The sequence below is a fragment of the Rhinoderma darwinii genome, chromosome 1 (assembly GCF_050947455.1).
Source record: "Rhinoderma darwinii isolate aRhiDar2 chromosome 1, aRhiDar2.hap1, whole genome shotgun sequence".
In the NCBI taxonomy this organism is placed as follows: domain Eukaryota; kingdom Metazoa; phylum Chordata; class Amphibia; order Anura; family Rhinodermatidae; genus Rhinoderma; species Rhinoderma darwinii.
Genome location: NC_134687.1, coordinates 112,900,885 through 112,917,607, shown reverse-complemented (window position 1 = coordinate 112,917,607; position 16,723 = coordinate 112,900,885). Strand labels below are relative to the sequence as shown.

General features: G+C 41.0%; 1 protein-coding gene across 2 annotated transcripts in view; it reads right to left on the bottom strand.

Annotated features, from left to right (window-relative positions):
- Positions 1 to 16,723, bottom strand: part of FSTL5 (follistatin like 5) — a 645,404-nt gene that overhangs the window by 560,360 nt on the left and 68,321 nt on the right. For both annotated transcript variants that reach the window (XM_075860283.1, XM_075860284.1), the window contains exon 2: positions 13,321 to 13,449. In XM_075860283.1, coding sequence (XP_075716398.1) covers positions 13,321 to 13,443 — 123 coding nt within the window. In that variant the 5' untranslated portion in view covers positions 13,444 to 13,449. The remainder of the gene's footprint in view (positions 1 to 13,320; positions 13,450 to 16,723) is intronic.

The following is a 16,723-nucleotide window of genomic DNA, read 5'->3' as shown; positions in this document are numbered from 1 at the left end:
AACAGTGGGAGTGTCTCAGAGGCGGCCTGGTGGTTTCACACAGTGAGGAGACAGAAACAGGGGCAGCAAGAGGAGAGTAGGAAGCTCCGCCCACAGTCCACCCCTGCAAGAAGCCTGTGAGCCTGTGCAGCAAGGGAGTTGGTAAGTGCCTAATTGAGAATCTGTCTACTGTTTGTGCCTCTATACCTGTGTGTGTCTATGTGTCTCTGTGTCTGTGTGTGTATATGTCTCTGCGTTTGTATGTGTATATATTCCAATATGTGTGTATATGTGTCTCTGTGCATGTATTTGTGTGCCTATATATGTGTTTGTATGTGTATATCTGTCTCTGTGTATGTGTATATGTTTGTATGTGTGTGCATCTACTACATTATCTGTACTCAGAGTTGTCACTGTGTTATCTGTTGTGTTACATAGGACTGCATGTAACATCTACTACATTATCTGTACTCAGAGAGTTATTACTGTGTGTTATCTGTGGTATTACATATGACTGCAGGTAACATCTACTACATTATCTTTACTCATAGTTATCACTGTGTGTTATATGTGATGTTACTGTATAGATATATTCTTAATGAAAACCTGATCTAGAGTGTTCTGGTCCTCAGACTGGGCTGAATGTTCACCTTCCAACATGACAGTGACCCTAAGCACACAACCAAGACAACACCGGAGTGACTTAGGGACAACTCTGTGAATGTCCTTGAGTGGACCAGCCCGAGCCCTGACTTGAACCCAATCAAAAATCTTTGCAGGGACCTGAAAATTGCTGTCCGCTGACGGTACCCATCCAACCTGAGAGAGCTTGAGGGGATCTGCAGAGAAGAATGGCAGAAAATCCCCAAGACCAGGTGTGAAACCTTGTGGCATCATACCATAGAAGACTGGAGGCTGTTATCGTTGCCAAAGGTGCTTCAACTAAGAACTGAGTAAAGGGTCTGAATACTTATGTCAATACAATATTTTAGTTTTTCATTTTCAATAAATTAGCAAAGATTAATAACATTCTGTTTTCACTTTGTTAATGGGGTAGTGAGTGCAGAATGATGGGGAAAAACTTGCATAACATAACAAAATGAGAAAAAAACTAAAGTCTCTGAAGACTTTCCGAATGCATTGTAACATTTACTACATTATCTGTACTGTGTATACATATGCCTGTGTACAGATGTACATATGTGCCTTTATGTATTTGTTCCAGTATTTGTATATTTATGTGCCTGTATGTGTGTGTGTGTGTGTGTGTGTGTGTGTGTGTATATATTTGCCTGTATGTCTAAATATGTGTCTTTATGTATGTTTAGTATATATGGGGTTAACTTTTGGTTAGTGGAGGGCAGCAATAGAGAGAGTCCTGCACAGCGCGCCATCCAGCCTAAGGTCGGCCCTGCTCAGACTCAAAGTTTAGGAAGCCTTGCTGCCATTTCTGGACAGCACTAAGGGGAACGGCGGATCCACAGCCCAACTGGAGGGCACCAGGTAAGGTATGTAGTATTATTTTACCAGGTTGTATGTCCCAGTCCCAGAGGGTCGTATCAATTGTATCCGTGGCCTTAGGATTCAATTACAATTGAAAGCGCAGGTGAGGCAAGGGAACCACCAGTTCCCTTCCTCAACATTTGGCGCTTTTCTTGTGGCGCAGATGGTGCGATGAGATCTTCGTGCCATCTGGCGTCGTGCCACTGGTGCAGGCCTGATCAGAAAAGACTAGGCCTGCATCAATGAAAAACGTAAATGATGATCCTGGGTCGACGCTATAACCCCTAGTGCTGAGACTCCTTTGTATCTGATTGGAGTCTCCGCAAAAGGTTCATAGTGGCACACACATCTGGGATGCGCCAAAATTCTGGTGAGTCTCAGGTGATCCTGCGCCACCTACAAGGCTCAGTAAACTAAGCAGTGACAGCTCTAAGCGGTCATTGGTTAGTTTACATCACTTGGTGGCCGGTTACCTAAGTTCATTGGCCTACTTTAAAAAGTAGGCCAGTGACCTGGGAATAACCCGGGACCACGTGGTGTAAACTAACCAATGACAGTTTAGAGCTGTCAATGATTCGTTTACTGTCACCGACCGAGGAAGGTAAGTATAATAATTGTTTTGCTTTTTTACTTATTAGTGTTACTAATGTTTTTTTGTGCTTTTTTTTACAGGTTGGGTTGTTGGATTATTTTGAATTTGAGGACTACTTTGATGATGGATTTTTATTGTCAATAAAATGGTTAACAAGGGTTGTGTGTGGGGTTTTATTTCAATAAAAAAAAAATTATGGGTTGTTGTTTTTTTTATGTTTTTAATACTGCCTTAGTAATAGTAATAGACAGCGTTTATTACTAAGGCTGGGCTTAGAGTTAGCCGGTGAAAAGGCTAGCACTAAAGCCCCATTATTACCCCGGCACCCACCTCCATCAGAGGTACCGGGAAGAGTCGGGTATGACCCAGTACCTGACCATCTGAAGTGATGGTTGGCAACTAGAGTGGCCGCAGGCTGGTATTATTAGGCTGAGAAAGCCCAAAAACTGTGGCCTTCCCACCCTGGTAAGGCTAGCCTGCTGCTGCTATGTTGTATCTGGCTGGTTATGAAAAATGGAGAGAACCCCTCGTCGTTTTTGTTTTTTTTATATATAAAATAATTGACGGGTCTGTTATGGTACGTCTGGCCGATCCAGATCCATAAATGAAGCATAACTGTAGCATTGACCTATTTACCAGTTTTTATGAGCCATGCATAATATCGAGTGGAACAGAAAACTATACCTTCTCACACATATTGACTGCACAACTCCCCACTATACCCATGAAACCTAACCTATTGTCAAGAACTGCTATAAGACTTTCCAATTAGGATGTTGTATCTTTGACTAAAATAGAAATGGGACCATATATTGTACAATGGACTTATTCTGATGCTTAGGAAGGATTTATTGTGTCCACATTACATATAGTACACGTGGTCAGATGTTCCCACATCTAATAATTGTTTCATGCAGGCTATGCATACATGTCAGGCGGCAAAACATTGGCTATACGAACTTACTATTAATTACAAAGGTTTATCGTTTAATAAATGTTATTCCCATTCATGGGATTATCAATTGTAAGTATCTCTGAATGGCCATGATGATGAATAACATCAGTGATAACATCTCTAGACATGACATTTAAATATGTTGTGTAGTTCATGCTTGCTGTCATATTTTTCATTATTTCTCCTAGCTTTGTCAGTGCAGAATTGCAGAAGGTTTTCCTAACTTTGATGCATTATGTCAGAATGTGTTATGATATTTTGTACTGAATGCCATATGGTATGCTGAGCTACTGATAGATATGCTGTTATCTGAGACATCTATTATATATTAAATCTGTGTTTCTCAAAGCGCTCAAACAACACACAAAAAAAAAAAAAAATCATGCTGAGTAATCAAGCAACTATTGTATGGCACAGCATGCTACCGAGCCAGGCTTAAATAACAGATTCCAATTTAGGGTTTTTTATTTCTTTTAGAGCTATTTTTCAGGTATTGGATGACATCAAGATAAATAGAACTAAACACTTGATATCACCGTGACCCATTTATTCCTTTGCTAAATATTTTCTTCCGTGTTAAAAAAATATATTTTCATTCTAAAGGTTCCTTATTGTAATATATCACATACTGATGTATAATAATTTATAATCCTTCCTGAAATGCAATGATTAATTATCATGTGAAAATGGTAGTCATTATGTTGAGTAATCTTTTATAATATATGTAATTCTGTAGGGAATTTCTGTCTTTGGGATCACTTTAAGGCTGAGTTCCCACAGATCGGATATGCTGCATGAAAGTACGCAGTGTATCCAAACTAGAACCCACAGGGAATTCCGCACAGAAAACCGTGCCAAATTGTGGTGCAGTTTTTTTGGGTGAAATCTCCGCTTCCGAAAACAGTGATTGAAAAAAGAGAATACACACAGCCACTGTCATAGCGGGGCGTCCCTCTGTTCTCCATGCAACCAGGCCTCCTGTGATTGGCTGTAGCAGTCACATGGGATGAAACGTCATCCCAGGAAGCCGGCCTGGATGGAAAATGGAGGATCGTGTTGCTTTGACAATGGCCGGGGGTGAGTATTAACATTTTTATTAACTTTATACAAAAAAGGGGTTTTGGTTTCTTTCTGATTTACAATTGTTGCGGCAGAATCGCAGCCTTTCCGCCTCAAAAGTCACAACACTTGCTGTTTGTTGCAGGTTTTTACCCCCAATGAATTCAAGGGGTAAAACCTGCAACAAAAGTGCAACAAATCTGCAGCAAATTGACATGCTGCGGATTAAAAAACTGCACCGCAGGTCAATTTATGAACGTTTTCTCTGCAGACTTTTTCTGCAGTGTGCGCATTGGATTTGTTCAAATCTCATCCACTTTGCTGCCCCTATAAATGCTGCAGAATCTCCACATAGAATTCAGTTGCAGAAATTCTGCAGTTTACACTACGTGGGAACACGACCTAAAAGAACAGTAACGGTAAAAAAAAACTGCATGTGGCCATGCAACAATAATCATAACAATGGCATCCCATCCCTCCTCCTTGAACTTATTTGGATTCACATCATAATCTAAAAGGTAAAGACAATTAAAATAGGTCTACTACATGTTTCCCTGGAGGCTTTCATTTAGCATCCCCCTGCTTGTAAACAGTTGTTTTGTCTCTAACTAGGAGGCAGCCTACTGAAATAGAAACCAAGTTCCCTGGCTTTTATGTAGACCAAGCAGGACCTCTTCTACTTTAGGTAAGCCGACCTTCAAAGATGATGCTCGAGTTGAACATGGAAAGATTCTAAATTGAATACTGTTTGTTTAACCCCTTCAGGACCCAGCCTGTTTTGGCCTTCAGGACCAAGCCAATTTTTTCAAATCTGACATGTGTTACTTTATGTGGTAATAACGTTGGAATGCTTTTACCTATCCAAGCGATTCTGAGATTGTTTTCTCGTGACATGTTGTACTTTATGTTAGTGAAAAAATGTTGTCGATAATTTTGGTATTTATTTCTGAAAAACACCACAATTTAGAAAAAATGTGCAAAAATTAGCATTTTTCTAAATTTAAACGTATCTGCTTGTAAAACAGATAGTAATACCACACAAAATAGTTACTAGTTAACATTTCCCATATGTCTACTTTATGTTTGCATCATTTTTTGAACGTCCTTTTATTTTTCTAGGACGTTACAAGGCTTAGAACTTTAGCAGCAATTTCTCATATTATAAAGAAAATTTCAAAAGGCTATTTTTTCAGTGACTAGTTCAGATCTGAGGTGGCTTTGGGGGCCTTATATATTAGAAAATACCCAGAAGTCACCCCATTTTGAAAACTGCACCCCTCAAGGTATTCGAATCAGCATTCACAAAGTGTTTTAACACTTTAGGCGTTTCACAGGAATTAGGGCATGACCACACATGGCGGAATTCCTCCGCAACTGTCCGCATCAATGCCGCACCTAATCCGGGTTGCGGATTACGGCTGCGGATCTGCACAAAATGTGCAGAAAATTGATGCGGACTAGCTGCTGCGGACTGCGGGAAAAGTGCTTCCCTTCTCCCTATCAGTGCAGGATAGAGAGAAGGGACAGCACTTTCCCTAGTGAAAGTAAAAGAAATTCATACTTACCGCCCGTTGTCTTTATGACGCGTCCCTCCTTCGGCATCCAGCCCGACCTCCCTGGATGACGCGCCAGTCCATGTGACCGCTGCAGCCTGTGCTTGGCCTGTGATTGGCTGCAGCCGTCACTTACTCTGAAACGTCATCCTGGGAGGCCGGACTGGAGACAGAAACAGGGAGTTCTCGGTAAGTACGAACTTCATTTTTTTTTACAGATACATGTATATTGAGATCGGTAGTCACTGTCCCGGGTGCAGAAACAGTTACTGCCGATCGCTTAACTCTTTCAGCACCCTGGACAGTGACTATTTACTGACGTCTCCTAGCAACGCTCCCGTCATTACGGGAGCCCCATTGACTTCCTCAGTCTGGCTGTAGACCTAGAAATACATAGGTCCAGCCAGAATGAAGAAATGTCAAGTAAAAAAAGCAAGACGCATCCGCAGCACACATGACATGTGCATGACAGCTGCGGACTTCATTGCGGAACTTTGAATCTCCATTGAAGTCAATGGAGAAATTCCGCCATGAGTCCGCCACTGCTCCGCAACAGACAGAGCATGCTGCGGACACCAAATTCCGCTCCGCAGCCTATGCTCCGCAGCGGAATTGTACGCATCGTGTAAACGAACACTGCGAAATTAAAGTGAAAGTCAATGTAGAAACGGCTCCGCTGCGGATTAACGCTGCGGAGTGTCCGCAGCGGAATTTAAGTGCAATTCCGCCATGTGTGAACCCGCCCTTAAAGCAAAGTAGAGGTGAAATTTACACATTTTATTTTTTTTGCCGAAAATTCATTTCTAATAAAAAAAAAAATTGTAACACAGAAGGTTTTACCAGAGAAATGCAACTCAATATGTATTGCCCAGATTCTGCAGTTTTTAGAAATATCCCACATGTGGCCCTAGTGTGATAATGTACTGAAGCACTGGCCTCAGAAGCAAAGGAGCACCCAGCGGATTTTGGGCCTCCTTTTTTTTAGAATATATTTTAGGCACCTTGTCAGGTTTGAAGAGGTCTTGTGGTGCCAAAACAGTGGAAACACCCCAAAAGTTACCCCATTTTGGAAACTACACCCCTCAAGAAATGTATCTAGGTGTATAATTAGCATTTTGACCGCACAGGTTTTTCTCTAAATTTATCAGAATTAGTCTTTAAAAATGAAAATCTTTTTTTTTAATGAAAAAACATAGAAATTTTTAATATTTACAAGAAATAATAAGTAAAATGCACCCCAACATATGTAAAGCAATGTCTCCTGATTACGGCAATGTCCCATATGTGGTAATAAACTGCTGATTGGACCCACAGCAAGACTCAGAAGGGAAGGAGCGCCATTTGGATTTTGGAGCACGGATTTTGCTGGTTTGGTTTTCGGTGCCATGTCGCGTTTGCAACGCCCTGGAGAGACCAAAACAGGGGAAACCCCCCAAAAGTGACCCCATTTTGGAAACTACACCTCTTAAGGAATTTATCTTGGGGTATAGTTAGCATTTTGGCCACACAGGTTTTTTGCAGAATTTAGTGGAATTAGGCAGTGAAGATGAAAATCAACTTTTTTTCTGAAAAAGCATAGAAATTTAAATTTTTTACAAGGAATAAACGAAAAAAAGAACCACAACATTTGTAAAGCATTTAACGGCAATACCCCATATGTGGTAATAAACTGCTGATTGGACCCATGGCAGCGCTCAGAAGGGAAGTAGCGCCATTTGGATTTTGGAGCACAGATTTTGCTGGATTGTTTTTCGGTGCCGCGTTTGCAACGCCCTGGAGGGACCAAAACAGTGCAAGCCCCCCAAGTTACCCCATTTTGGAAACACCCCTCAAGGAATTTTTCTAGGGGTATAGTGAGCATTTAGACTCCACGGGTCTTTTGCAGAATTTATTAGAATTAGGTGGAGAAAATTAATATCCCAATTTTTTTCAACTAAAATGCTGCATTTTCTCATTTTCACAAGGGATAAAGGAGAAACAAACAACCAATTTTTGTAAAGCAAATTCTCCCGAGTACGGAAATACCCCACATGGGGTCATACATTTTTTTCATTAGAAATGAATTAACCCTTTCAGGACTGATCCATTTTTTGCTTTTCTATTTTAGTTTTTCACTCCCCGCCTTCCAAGAGCCATAACTTTTTTCTTTTTCCGTCAGTAGAGTGATGTGACGGCTTATTTCTTGCGGGAGGAATTGTAGTTTCTATTGACACCATTTAAAGTGCCATAAAAAGTACTGGGAAACTGAAAAAAAATAGGAAAATATAGGAATATAGGAAAAAAATCTGATTCCATTTTTTGGGGTTTTCGTTTTTACAGCTTTCGCCGTGCGGTAAAAACGAAAACGACAGCGATTTTGGCAGTTTAAATTATTTAAGTTTTTTACGGTGTTCACCGTTCGAGTTAAATAATGGTATATTGTGATAGTTCGGCCTTTTTATGGACGTAGCGATATCAATTCTGTTTATTTTTTTACATTACTTTTGAAAAAAATGGGAAAAGTTTTTTTTTTAACTTTTTTTAAAACTTTTTTCTTTTTCACTACTAATAACTTTAATTCTTCTACACATTTTATTAGTCCCCTTAGGGGGCTTGTACCAGCGATCATTGGATCCGCGGGTACAATATACGGCAATACTAATGTATTGCAGTATATTGTTATTTTTACCGACTCCTGTAACAGCGCGATCGCTGTTCCTGCCCGTTAGTCCCGGGTGTCAGCTGTAATACACAGCTGATGCCCGCAGCGTATGGAGTGGGCTCAGCACGTGAGCCCGCTCCATACATCACCCCCGCGCCATGACGTGCTATTAAGTCATAGTGCTCAAAGGGGTTAATGCACAGCGGGTGGTGTGAATATTGCAATTTTCCACTGATATGCCATTTTAGTGCATAATATGTCGCGCCCAGTTTGTGCCCCTGAAGACAAATACCTCATAAAGCGTTAAGCAGGTTCTCCCGGGTATGGCGATGCCATATATGTGGGCACAAACTGCTGTTTGGACACGCTGCAGGGCTCAGAAGGGAGGGATGCCATTTTGCTTTTGGAGCGCAGATTTTGCTTGGTAGTTTTTCTGTTTTGGGTTTCGCTGGTATTTCAGTTTATAATGTGGGGGCATATGTAATCTGTGCGGAGAACATCAGGGCATAATAAGAGGGTATAAAAATGCGGTACATAAATAATAATTCATAGATGTGTGGCTGGTATCGCACTGATAAATGGTGTCGGATGTTACCCGCTTTTAGAAAACACTGCACATTTTGCATCGCCATATTCCTGGGACCCAGAACGTCTTTATTTTTTCACCACCGGAGCTGCGTGAGGGCTTATTTGTTGCGGGACAATCTGTACTTTTCATTGGTACCATTTTGGGTACATGCAATTTTTTTGATCACTTTTTATTACATTTTTTTGCAAGCCGGGTGACCAAAAACAAGCAATTCTGACAATATTTTTTAGTTTATTTTTTTGCGGCGTTCACCGTGCACTATAAATGACCATTTTACTTTATTCTACGGGTCGGTACGATTACGGCGATACCATATGTATATAGGTTTTTTTATGTTCTGTAGCGTTTGCGCAATAAAATAACTTATTTAGAAAATAATTTATTTTCTGTCACCATATTCTGAGAGCCGTAACTTTTTTATTTTTCAGTCAAAAAAGCTGTGTAAGGGCGGGTTCACACATGGCGGATTTTCACTTAAATTCCGCTGCGGACACTCCGCAGCGTTAATCCGCAGCGGAGCCGTTTCTCCATTGACTTTCACTTTAATTTCGCAGTGTTCGTTTACACGATGCGTACAATTCCGCTGCGGAGCATAGGCTGCGGAGCGGAATGTGGTGTCCGCAGCATGCTCTGTCTGTTGCGGAGCAGTGGCGGACTGGTTGCGGACTCATGGCGGAATTTCTCCATTGACTTCAATGGAGATTCTAAGTTCCGCAATGAAGTCCGCAGCTGTCATGCACATGTTATGTGTGGTGCGGAGCGTATTGGTTTTTTAACATGACATTTCTTCATTCTGGCTGGACCTATGTATTTCTAGGTCTACAGCCAGACTGAGGAAGTCAATGGGGCTCCCGTAATGACGGGAGCGTTGCTAGGAGACGTCTGTAAATAGTCACTGTCCAGGGTGCTGAAAGAGTTAAGCGATCGGCAGTAACTGTTTCTGCACCCGGGACAGTGACTATCGATCTCAATATACATGTATCTGTAAAAAAACATATAAGTTCATACTTACCGAGAACTCCCTGTTTCTGTCTCCAGTCCGGCCTCCCAGGATGACGTTTCAGTGGAAGTGACGGCTGCAGCCAATCACAGGCCAAGCACAGGCTGCAGCGGTCACATGGACTGGCGCGTCATCCAGGGAGGTCGGGCTGGATGCCGAAGGAGGGACGCGTCATCAAGACAACGGGCGGTAAGTATGAATTTCTTTTACTTTCACTAGGGAAAGTGCTGTCCCTTCTCTCTATCCTGCACTGATAGGGAGAAGGGAAGCACTTTTCCTGCAGTCCGCAGCGGCCAGTCCGCATCAATTTTCTGCACATTTTGTGCAGATCCGCAGCCGTAATCCGCAACCCGGATTAGGTGCGGCATTGATGCGGACAGTTGCGGAGGAATTCCGCCATGTGTGGTCATGCCCTAAGAGCTTGTTTTTTGCGAGACGGGTTGTAGTTTTTATCGGTATTATTTTCGGGTACATGCGACTTTTTGATCACTTTTTATTCTCTATTTTGGGAGGGGTGGTGACCAAAAAATAGCGATTCTGGTGTAGTATTTTATTGATTTTTTTTTCATCGTGCGGGAAAAATAACATTATAGTTTTATAGTTGGGGTCGTTACGAACGCGGTGATATCAGATATGTGTACTTTTTTTAACGTGTTCATTTTTTTCCTATAATGAAAGACTTATTTTATAGAAAAAAAATGCAGTGTTTGTTTATATAACTTATAACTTTTATTTTTACCCTTTTTTTAAAACATTTTTATTACTTTTTTTTACTTTTTTCACTTGTCCCACTAGGGGACACCTAGACTTGCAGCTTTGATCGCTGCTAGAGTACATTACACTACACACGTAGTGTAATGTACTCTAACTGTCATTGTGACGTGACAGTCACACTGACAGGAAGCCTCGGAGGACCGGCAAGAGGCTGCTCCTCCGAGGCTTCCGTACATGGCTACCCGGAGGTCATTGTCTGACCTCCGATTGCCGTGACAAGCATCGGTAGCCCCCACAATCACTTCGTGGGGGCTGCCGATGTGCTTCAAACCACTTAAATGCGGCGACGGAAATCCGTCGCCGCATTTATGGGGTTAATTGCCGAAATCAGCGGCGATGGTCCGCTGACCGGCAAGGCTGGAGTGTCAGCTGTCGGGGACAGCTGACCTCCCGGTTCCTGGACACTGTCCGTTAGGACAGTGTGCGCCGGGAACTACTCCGCAATAGTACGTCTGGATGCGGGAACTAACCCCTCTGCAGGACGTACTATTGCGGAGCAGCGCGGGAAGAGGTTAAGCAGCTTGAGACTGACCACTACGGAGTGGTTTCCTTTCTCTTTTTATCCTTACCCATTTCCAGGTTTAGTATCCCTTGCCCAGATGCCCCAATGTCTGGGGAGTTACAAAGAATGAAGCCTTAAGTCAAAGCTGGCAGTGGAGTGGAACTACTTCTATAGGTTACTCCGTAAGGCGTGGTACATCCACAGTATGAGGGGGTTGGAAATTTCAGACCTGCCTTCAACTCTTTGGACAAGACTGTTGGATGTGATAGAGGAGAGTTAGGGCATGCCCAGACGTGGCGGAATTCTTCCGCAACTGTCCGCATCAATGCCGCACAGAATCTGCATTGCAGATTCTGTTTTGGATCTGCCCAAAATGGGCAATAAATTGATGCGGACTAGCCGCTGCGTATTGAGGTGAAAGTACTTCCCTTCTCTCTATCAGTGCAGGATAGAGAGAAGGGACAGCACTTTCCCTAGTGAAAGTAAACAAATTTCATACTTACCGGCCGTTGTCTTGGTGACGCGTCCCTCTTTCGGCATCCAGCCCGACCTCCCTGGATGATGCGGCAGTCCACGTGACCGCTGCAGCCTGTGATTGGCTGCAGCCGTCACTTAGACTGAAACGTCATCCTGGGAAACCGGACTGGAGGAAGAAGCAGGGAGTTCTCGGTAAGTATGAACTTCTATTTTTTTTACAGGTTGCTGTATATTGTGATCGGTAGTCACTGTCCAGGGTGCAGAAACAGTTACTGCCGATCACTTAACTCTTTCAGCACCCTGGACAGTGACTATTTACTGACGTTGCCTAGCAACGCTCCCGTAATTACGGGTGCACACACGTAGTCACCCGTAATTATGGGTGCACACACGTAGTCACCCGTAATTATGGGTGCACACACGTAGTCACCCGTAATTATGGGTGCACACACGTAGTCACCCGTAATTACGGGAGCCCCATTGACTTCCTCAGTCTGGCTGTAGACCTAGAAATACATAGGTCCAGCCAGAATGAAGAAATGTCAAGTTAAAAAACCAATACGCTCCGCAGCACACATAACATCTACATTACATCTGCGGACTTCATTGCGGAACTTAGAATCTCCATTGAAGTCAATGGAGAAATTCCGCAATGAGTCCGCAAACAGTCCGCCACACGTCCGCAACAACCATTGTATGCTGCGAACACCAAATTCTGCACCGCAGCCTATGCTCCGCAGCGGAATTGTCCGCAATGTGCAAATGAACCCAACCACAAAGCTGTGGAAGGCAATGGAGAAACGGGTCCGCTGCGGATTTCCGCTGCGGAGTGTCCGCAGCCGAATTCCAGAGCAATTCCGCTACGTCTGGCCATGCCCTTATGAGTGAGTGCAGCATAGTAGACTAAATAAGCTACTGGCCCACATAGATGACATGTGGAATATACCTGCAGTGAGAATTCAAAAAGATCTGGGGAAAAAATGATTGTACTACTTTTACAATGTTTTAAAGTATATGGTGACCTGATGAAGGAGAGAAAGATAGTCTTGTGGAAAACAATAGAATTTAACATTAAGAAGAAAACCTTTCTAATTTTCCCTTAACATTAAATGGCATCCAAGGATGCGGCAATCTCAGCAAAGTTTTGGAATATTCACATCAACATGGGGGGGGATCATTTTATATACTTTTGAACACCACAAGGGTATGTGTTATACATTCTGGTCTTATGTAAATTAAGGTTAATCATAGTATAATAAAAAGTTATGAAACTTTCTATTCTATACCTGTGTTATAAGTTCTCACTTTTAAGATATCTGCTTGCAGTCAGTGAATGGTAGCAATCATCCTTTACATCAATGCTGAAAAGCAGTACACATCTGATGAGTTTGCTGCACTTGAATATACACAATCCTCAGTAGCAGCAAATATCTCTCTTCTGTCTAAAAAGTTGTAGGCAAGGGCTGTCAGTTTGTAGTTTGCATAGTATGTAAAATCTCTCTTCATTTGCCACAAGGATAACCAAGGACCAAGGTCAAAGCATTTTCAAAGTAAAATATATAAGTTCTCTGGTGGCAACCACTAATATTCAGAATCCTGATCCTGATGTTATTTGATATGTTTAAAATGTCAGTCACAAAATGTAACATTTAGCAGACCAAAATAATTATTATATGTTAAGAAATGTATGTCTCACCTTGTGCCGTAGTCTTATGTATGGTGAAAAAGACTTAACACCAAATTCTTCCTTTGCTGGTCTTCCATGAACTAGCAGGATAAAGCATCCCAAGCAAAAAATAGTTGTGTGCCAACTCGACATCTTGTTCTAATAAGACATAAAAAGCACCATTATCTTACTATACAGACCAGTTTAAAGAAATAACATGATTTAAAAATAGTACCGTACTTTACGTACAACCAATAACACAGGGATTGCAAGTTGCCCTCGAGTCCAAAATTACTCTATGGTGTTTAAAAGCCCTGAGGCTGCACGTGGTTTTCCCTCTTGCTACTTTATGTGTTGGTAGTATGTTCTTTTTTTTTTTATGTAGCATCATCTTATTTTTGTGATACCTTTCTTGTCACTCTTTGTACATATTATGCACTAGCACTTTTCTTGCATTTATTCATATATTGTGTATATCGGGCTAGTTGTCTTTTGGTATTTTTAATTATACACGCTTGTTAATTATATCTCCTTGTCGTAATTATTTTTTGGTTTATATATTATGGTAGCTTTATTTTTGGAGGGTTGACCTATGAGGGACATTCTTATATTGATTTGCTCCTCCTTGGCTCTATTGTTATGTATTGTGTGACCCTTTTAACTGTTTTTAACTCTGTATTTGTTCTTTTCTCTAAACTCAATAAATACTTGATTTGATTAAAGCACCAAGATCACCAAATGTTATATTTAGATTATTTTGTACTACATCTACATTTAATATACTTACAAATGTTAGGTTCCTACCGCATATTTTGTTCAAACTGTGCAACAGGGACCTCACATTTGTAAATATACTAAAGCGCTGGGTGCAAAATAATGTAAATATAGTATTTGGTGGTCTTGGAGTGTTGTTGCAATGCTTTTTATTATGTATTGTCTACAGTCACAGCGTACGTGCACCTGCAAATTTATGTAATTTTCGTAGGATGTGCTGACCAACTTTTTGTGTTTTGCACTTGATTTAATTGTCCATTCTGTGTGCATGACTGTGTTTTATCACACACAACACTTGTTCTCATGTTGTATTTACAGGTTTTTCATTTTTTTGGTGTGTGGCGTTCTAGTACACTAGGCTTCATACTTGTACTGCCCGTCTGGTGTTTTACAGTTGCATTCTGATTACACATTAACATATAAAAGCTTCATAAAAGCAATACAACACCATGATGATCTTGTAAGCACCAACTTAAAGGAATTTAGCTGAATATTATTTAGGGTATGTTCACACGCACTAATTACGGACGTAATTCGGGCGTTTTTGCCCCGAATTACGTCCGAAAATAGCGCCTCAATAGCGCTGACAAACATCTGCCCATTGAAAGCAATGGGCTTACGTTTGTCTGTTCACATGAGGCGTAATCTACACGCCACTGTCAAATGACGGCGCGTAAATAGACGCCCGCGTCAAAGAAGTGACCTGTCACTTCTTTGGCCGTAATTGGAGCCATTATTCATTGACTCCAATGAATAGCAGCGCCAATTACGTCCGTAATGGACACGGCGTTCAAGCGCCTGCACATGCCGTTACGGCTGAAATTACGGGGATGTTTTCAGGCGGAAACATCCCCGTAATTTCAGCCGTTACGGACGCCCTCGTGTGAACATACCCTTAAACTAATTAAAATTATAATCCCCAATCACAATAAATCATATATATTGCTAGGCATAAAAATATGTAGCAACATTGTGAAATCCTTGCTAACTTACAAATTCTAATATTTTCCTAGTACAGCTTAGAGCGTAAAATACAATATCTCATTGGCTACTAGGAACTAATAGCTTTTTTTCACGTACAGTAGGCTTCTTCCGCCTTTGGCTTTCAGCAGAAATTTAATGCAGCTCCTTTGTGTGACCGTTTCACACATTATTTGATAGATGAGTCTATCTAAGAGTCCATTACTGAAGTATAAATATGGGACCCTGCAGGCATGTACTGTACCTATAATTTGCAGAAACCTGATAGATAGGTGCATTAGAATGGTGGCATCTGTAGAGGTGGTACAAAAGATGTTCTAATGGCTAGAATGGGTATATTGAATTTGGATTGGAAAAAATCATTCACTATGCATTATTCTCATACAAAGATTAGGCTTAATTTTGAAAAAAAACAAGATTTAGATGGTGCAGTTAAATTGTTATTTCAAGAAAAAGAGATGCAAACAATCAAGTGTTCTTATCCTGTCATATCTGCAGCTGCCTAAAGAGGAATTGTACAATGTGTTAGATTCATTTTAAAGCAATGAGTGAGTCTCGGATGGGAAATATTATTGGAACAATGCGAAAATATGCCATTTTTTAAATACTGGCTGTGATAAAATATTTGCCCCTCACCCGATTTATTTTATGTTTGCTAATTTGCCACATTTAAATGTTTCAAATAATCCTACACATTTATGATAACATAAAGACAACACGAGAAAACACAAATTGCAGCTTTTAAATGAGCATTCCATTTATTGAGGATAAAGATTTATTCCAAACCTATATTGCCTATGTGAAAAAGTATTTGCCCCATTAACCTAATAACTGGTTGCACCACCCTTGGTAGTAAAATCAAACATTTGCAAACATCTGCAGTTTTTTTAGATGTTTGTCTGGGTTCTTTTGAGACCTCCTAGAAGTGTCGCTGATGTGCTCTTGGTGTAATTCTCGTAGCTCAACATAACTCTTGGCAAACCTGACAATTTTTATATAGGCTCGTCTTTAGGCTAGTGTATAAAATATATTTTCCTTCTGAGCTGTTTATGGTATAATTATTAATAGCGACTTGATGCAGCCGTTCTTGTCTTCCCCCAAAGAACATAATTTAAAGAGACTTCTGAGTTTCTGGTTAGTGTAAATAACTTGTAATATCACAAATCTTGTAGTTCAGTATTTTTAACACGGATTACTAGTCTTATCATGCTTTGTGGTACTTAAACTGTTGCCAATAATCATTCCCTTCTCTATCTTCCTACTGTCAGCAGGAAATTTGCAGTTATTGTATCAATAAACACATTAGTATTAGATGATGGTATTGACCTAAATTCTGAGATTATTTTGCTTTCAGCTGTGTTCTACCAGGGATAATAGGGTCTGACAGCGAAAAAAAAAATAAAAAATTGTTATGATAACTATGCTATACTAAAGCAGGGCTGGACAAAGCCCAGGATTCAGGCCAGTCAATGTACCTAAAACTTTGCAGTTTTGACCGTTTTTCCATTGAGGCCCATGAAAGTTTTTATTGTTAAGTCACTAAAATTTTAGGCTGCCTCGTGAATCATCCAACTAGCACCCAGACAGTCTCTATACTACAAAATGGCTTTGATTTTTAATGCATACTGTACATAACTGGTGTTCTTCTAAGGCCCCATGCACATGAACTTATTTTTGC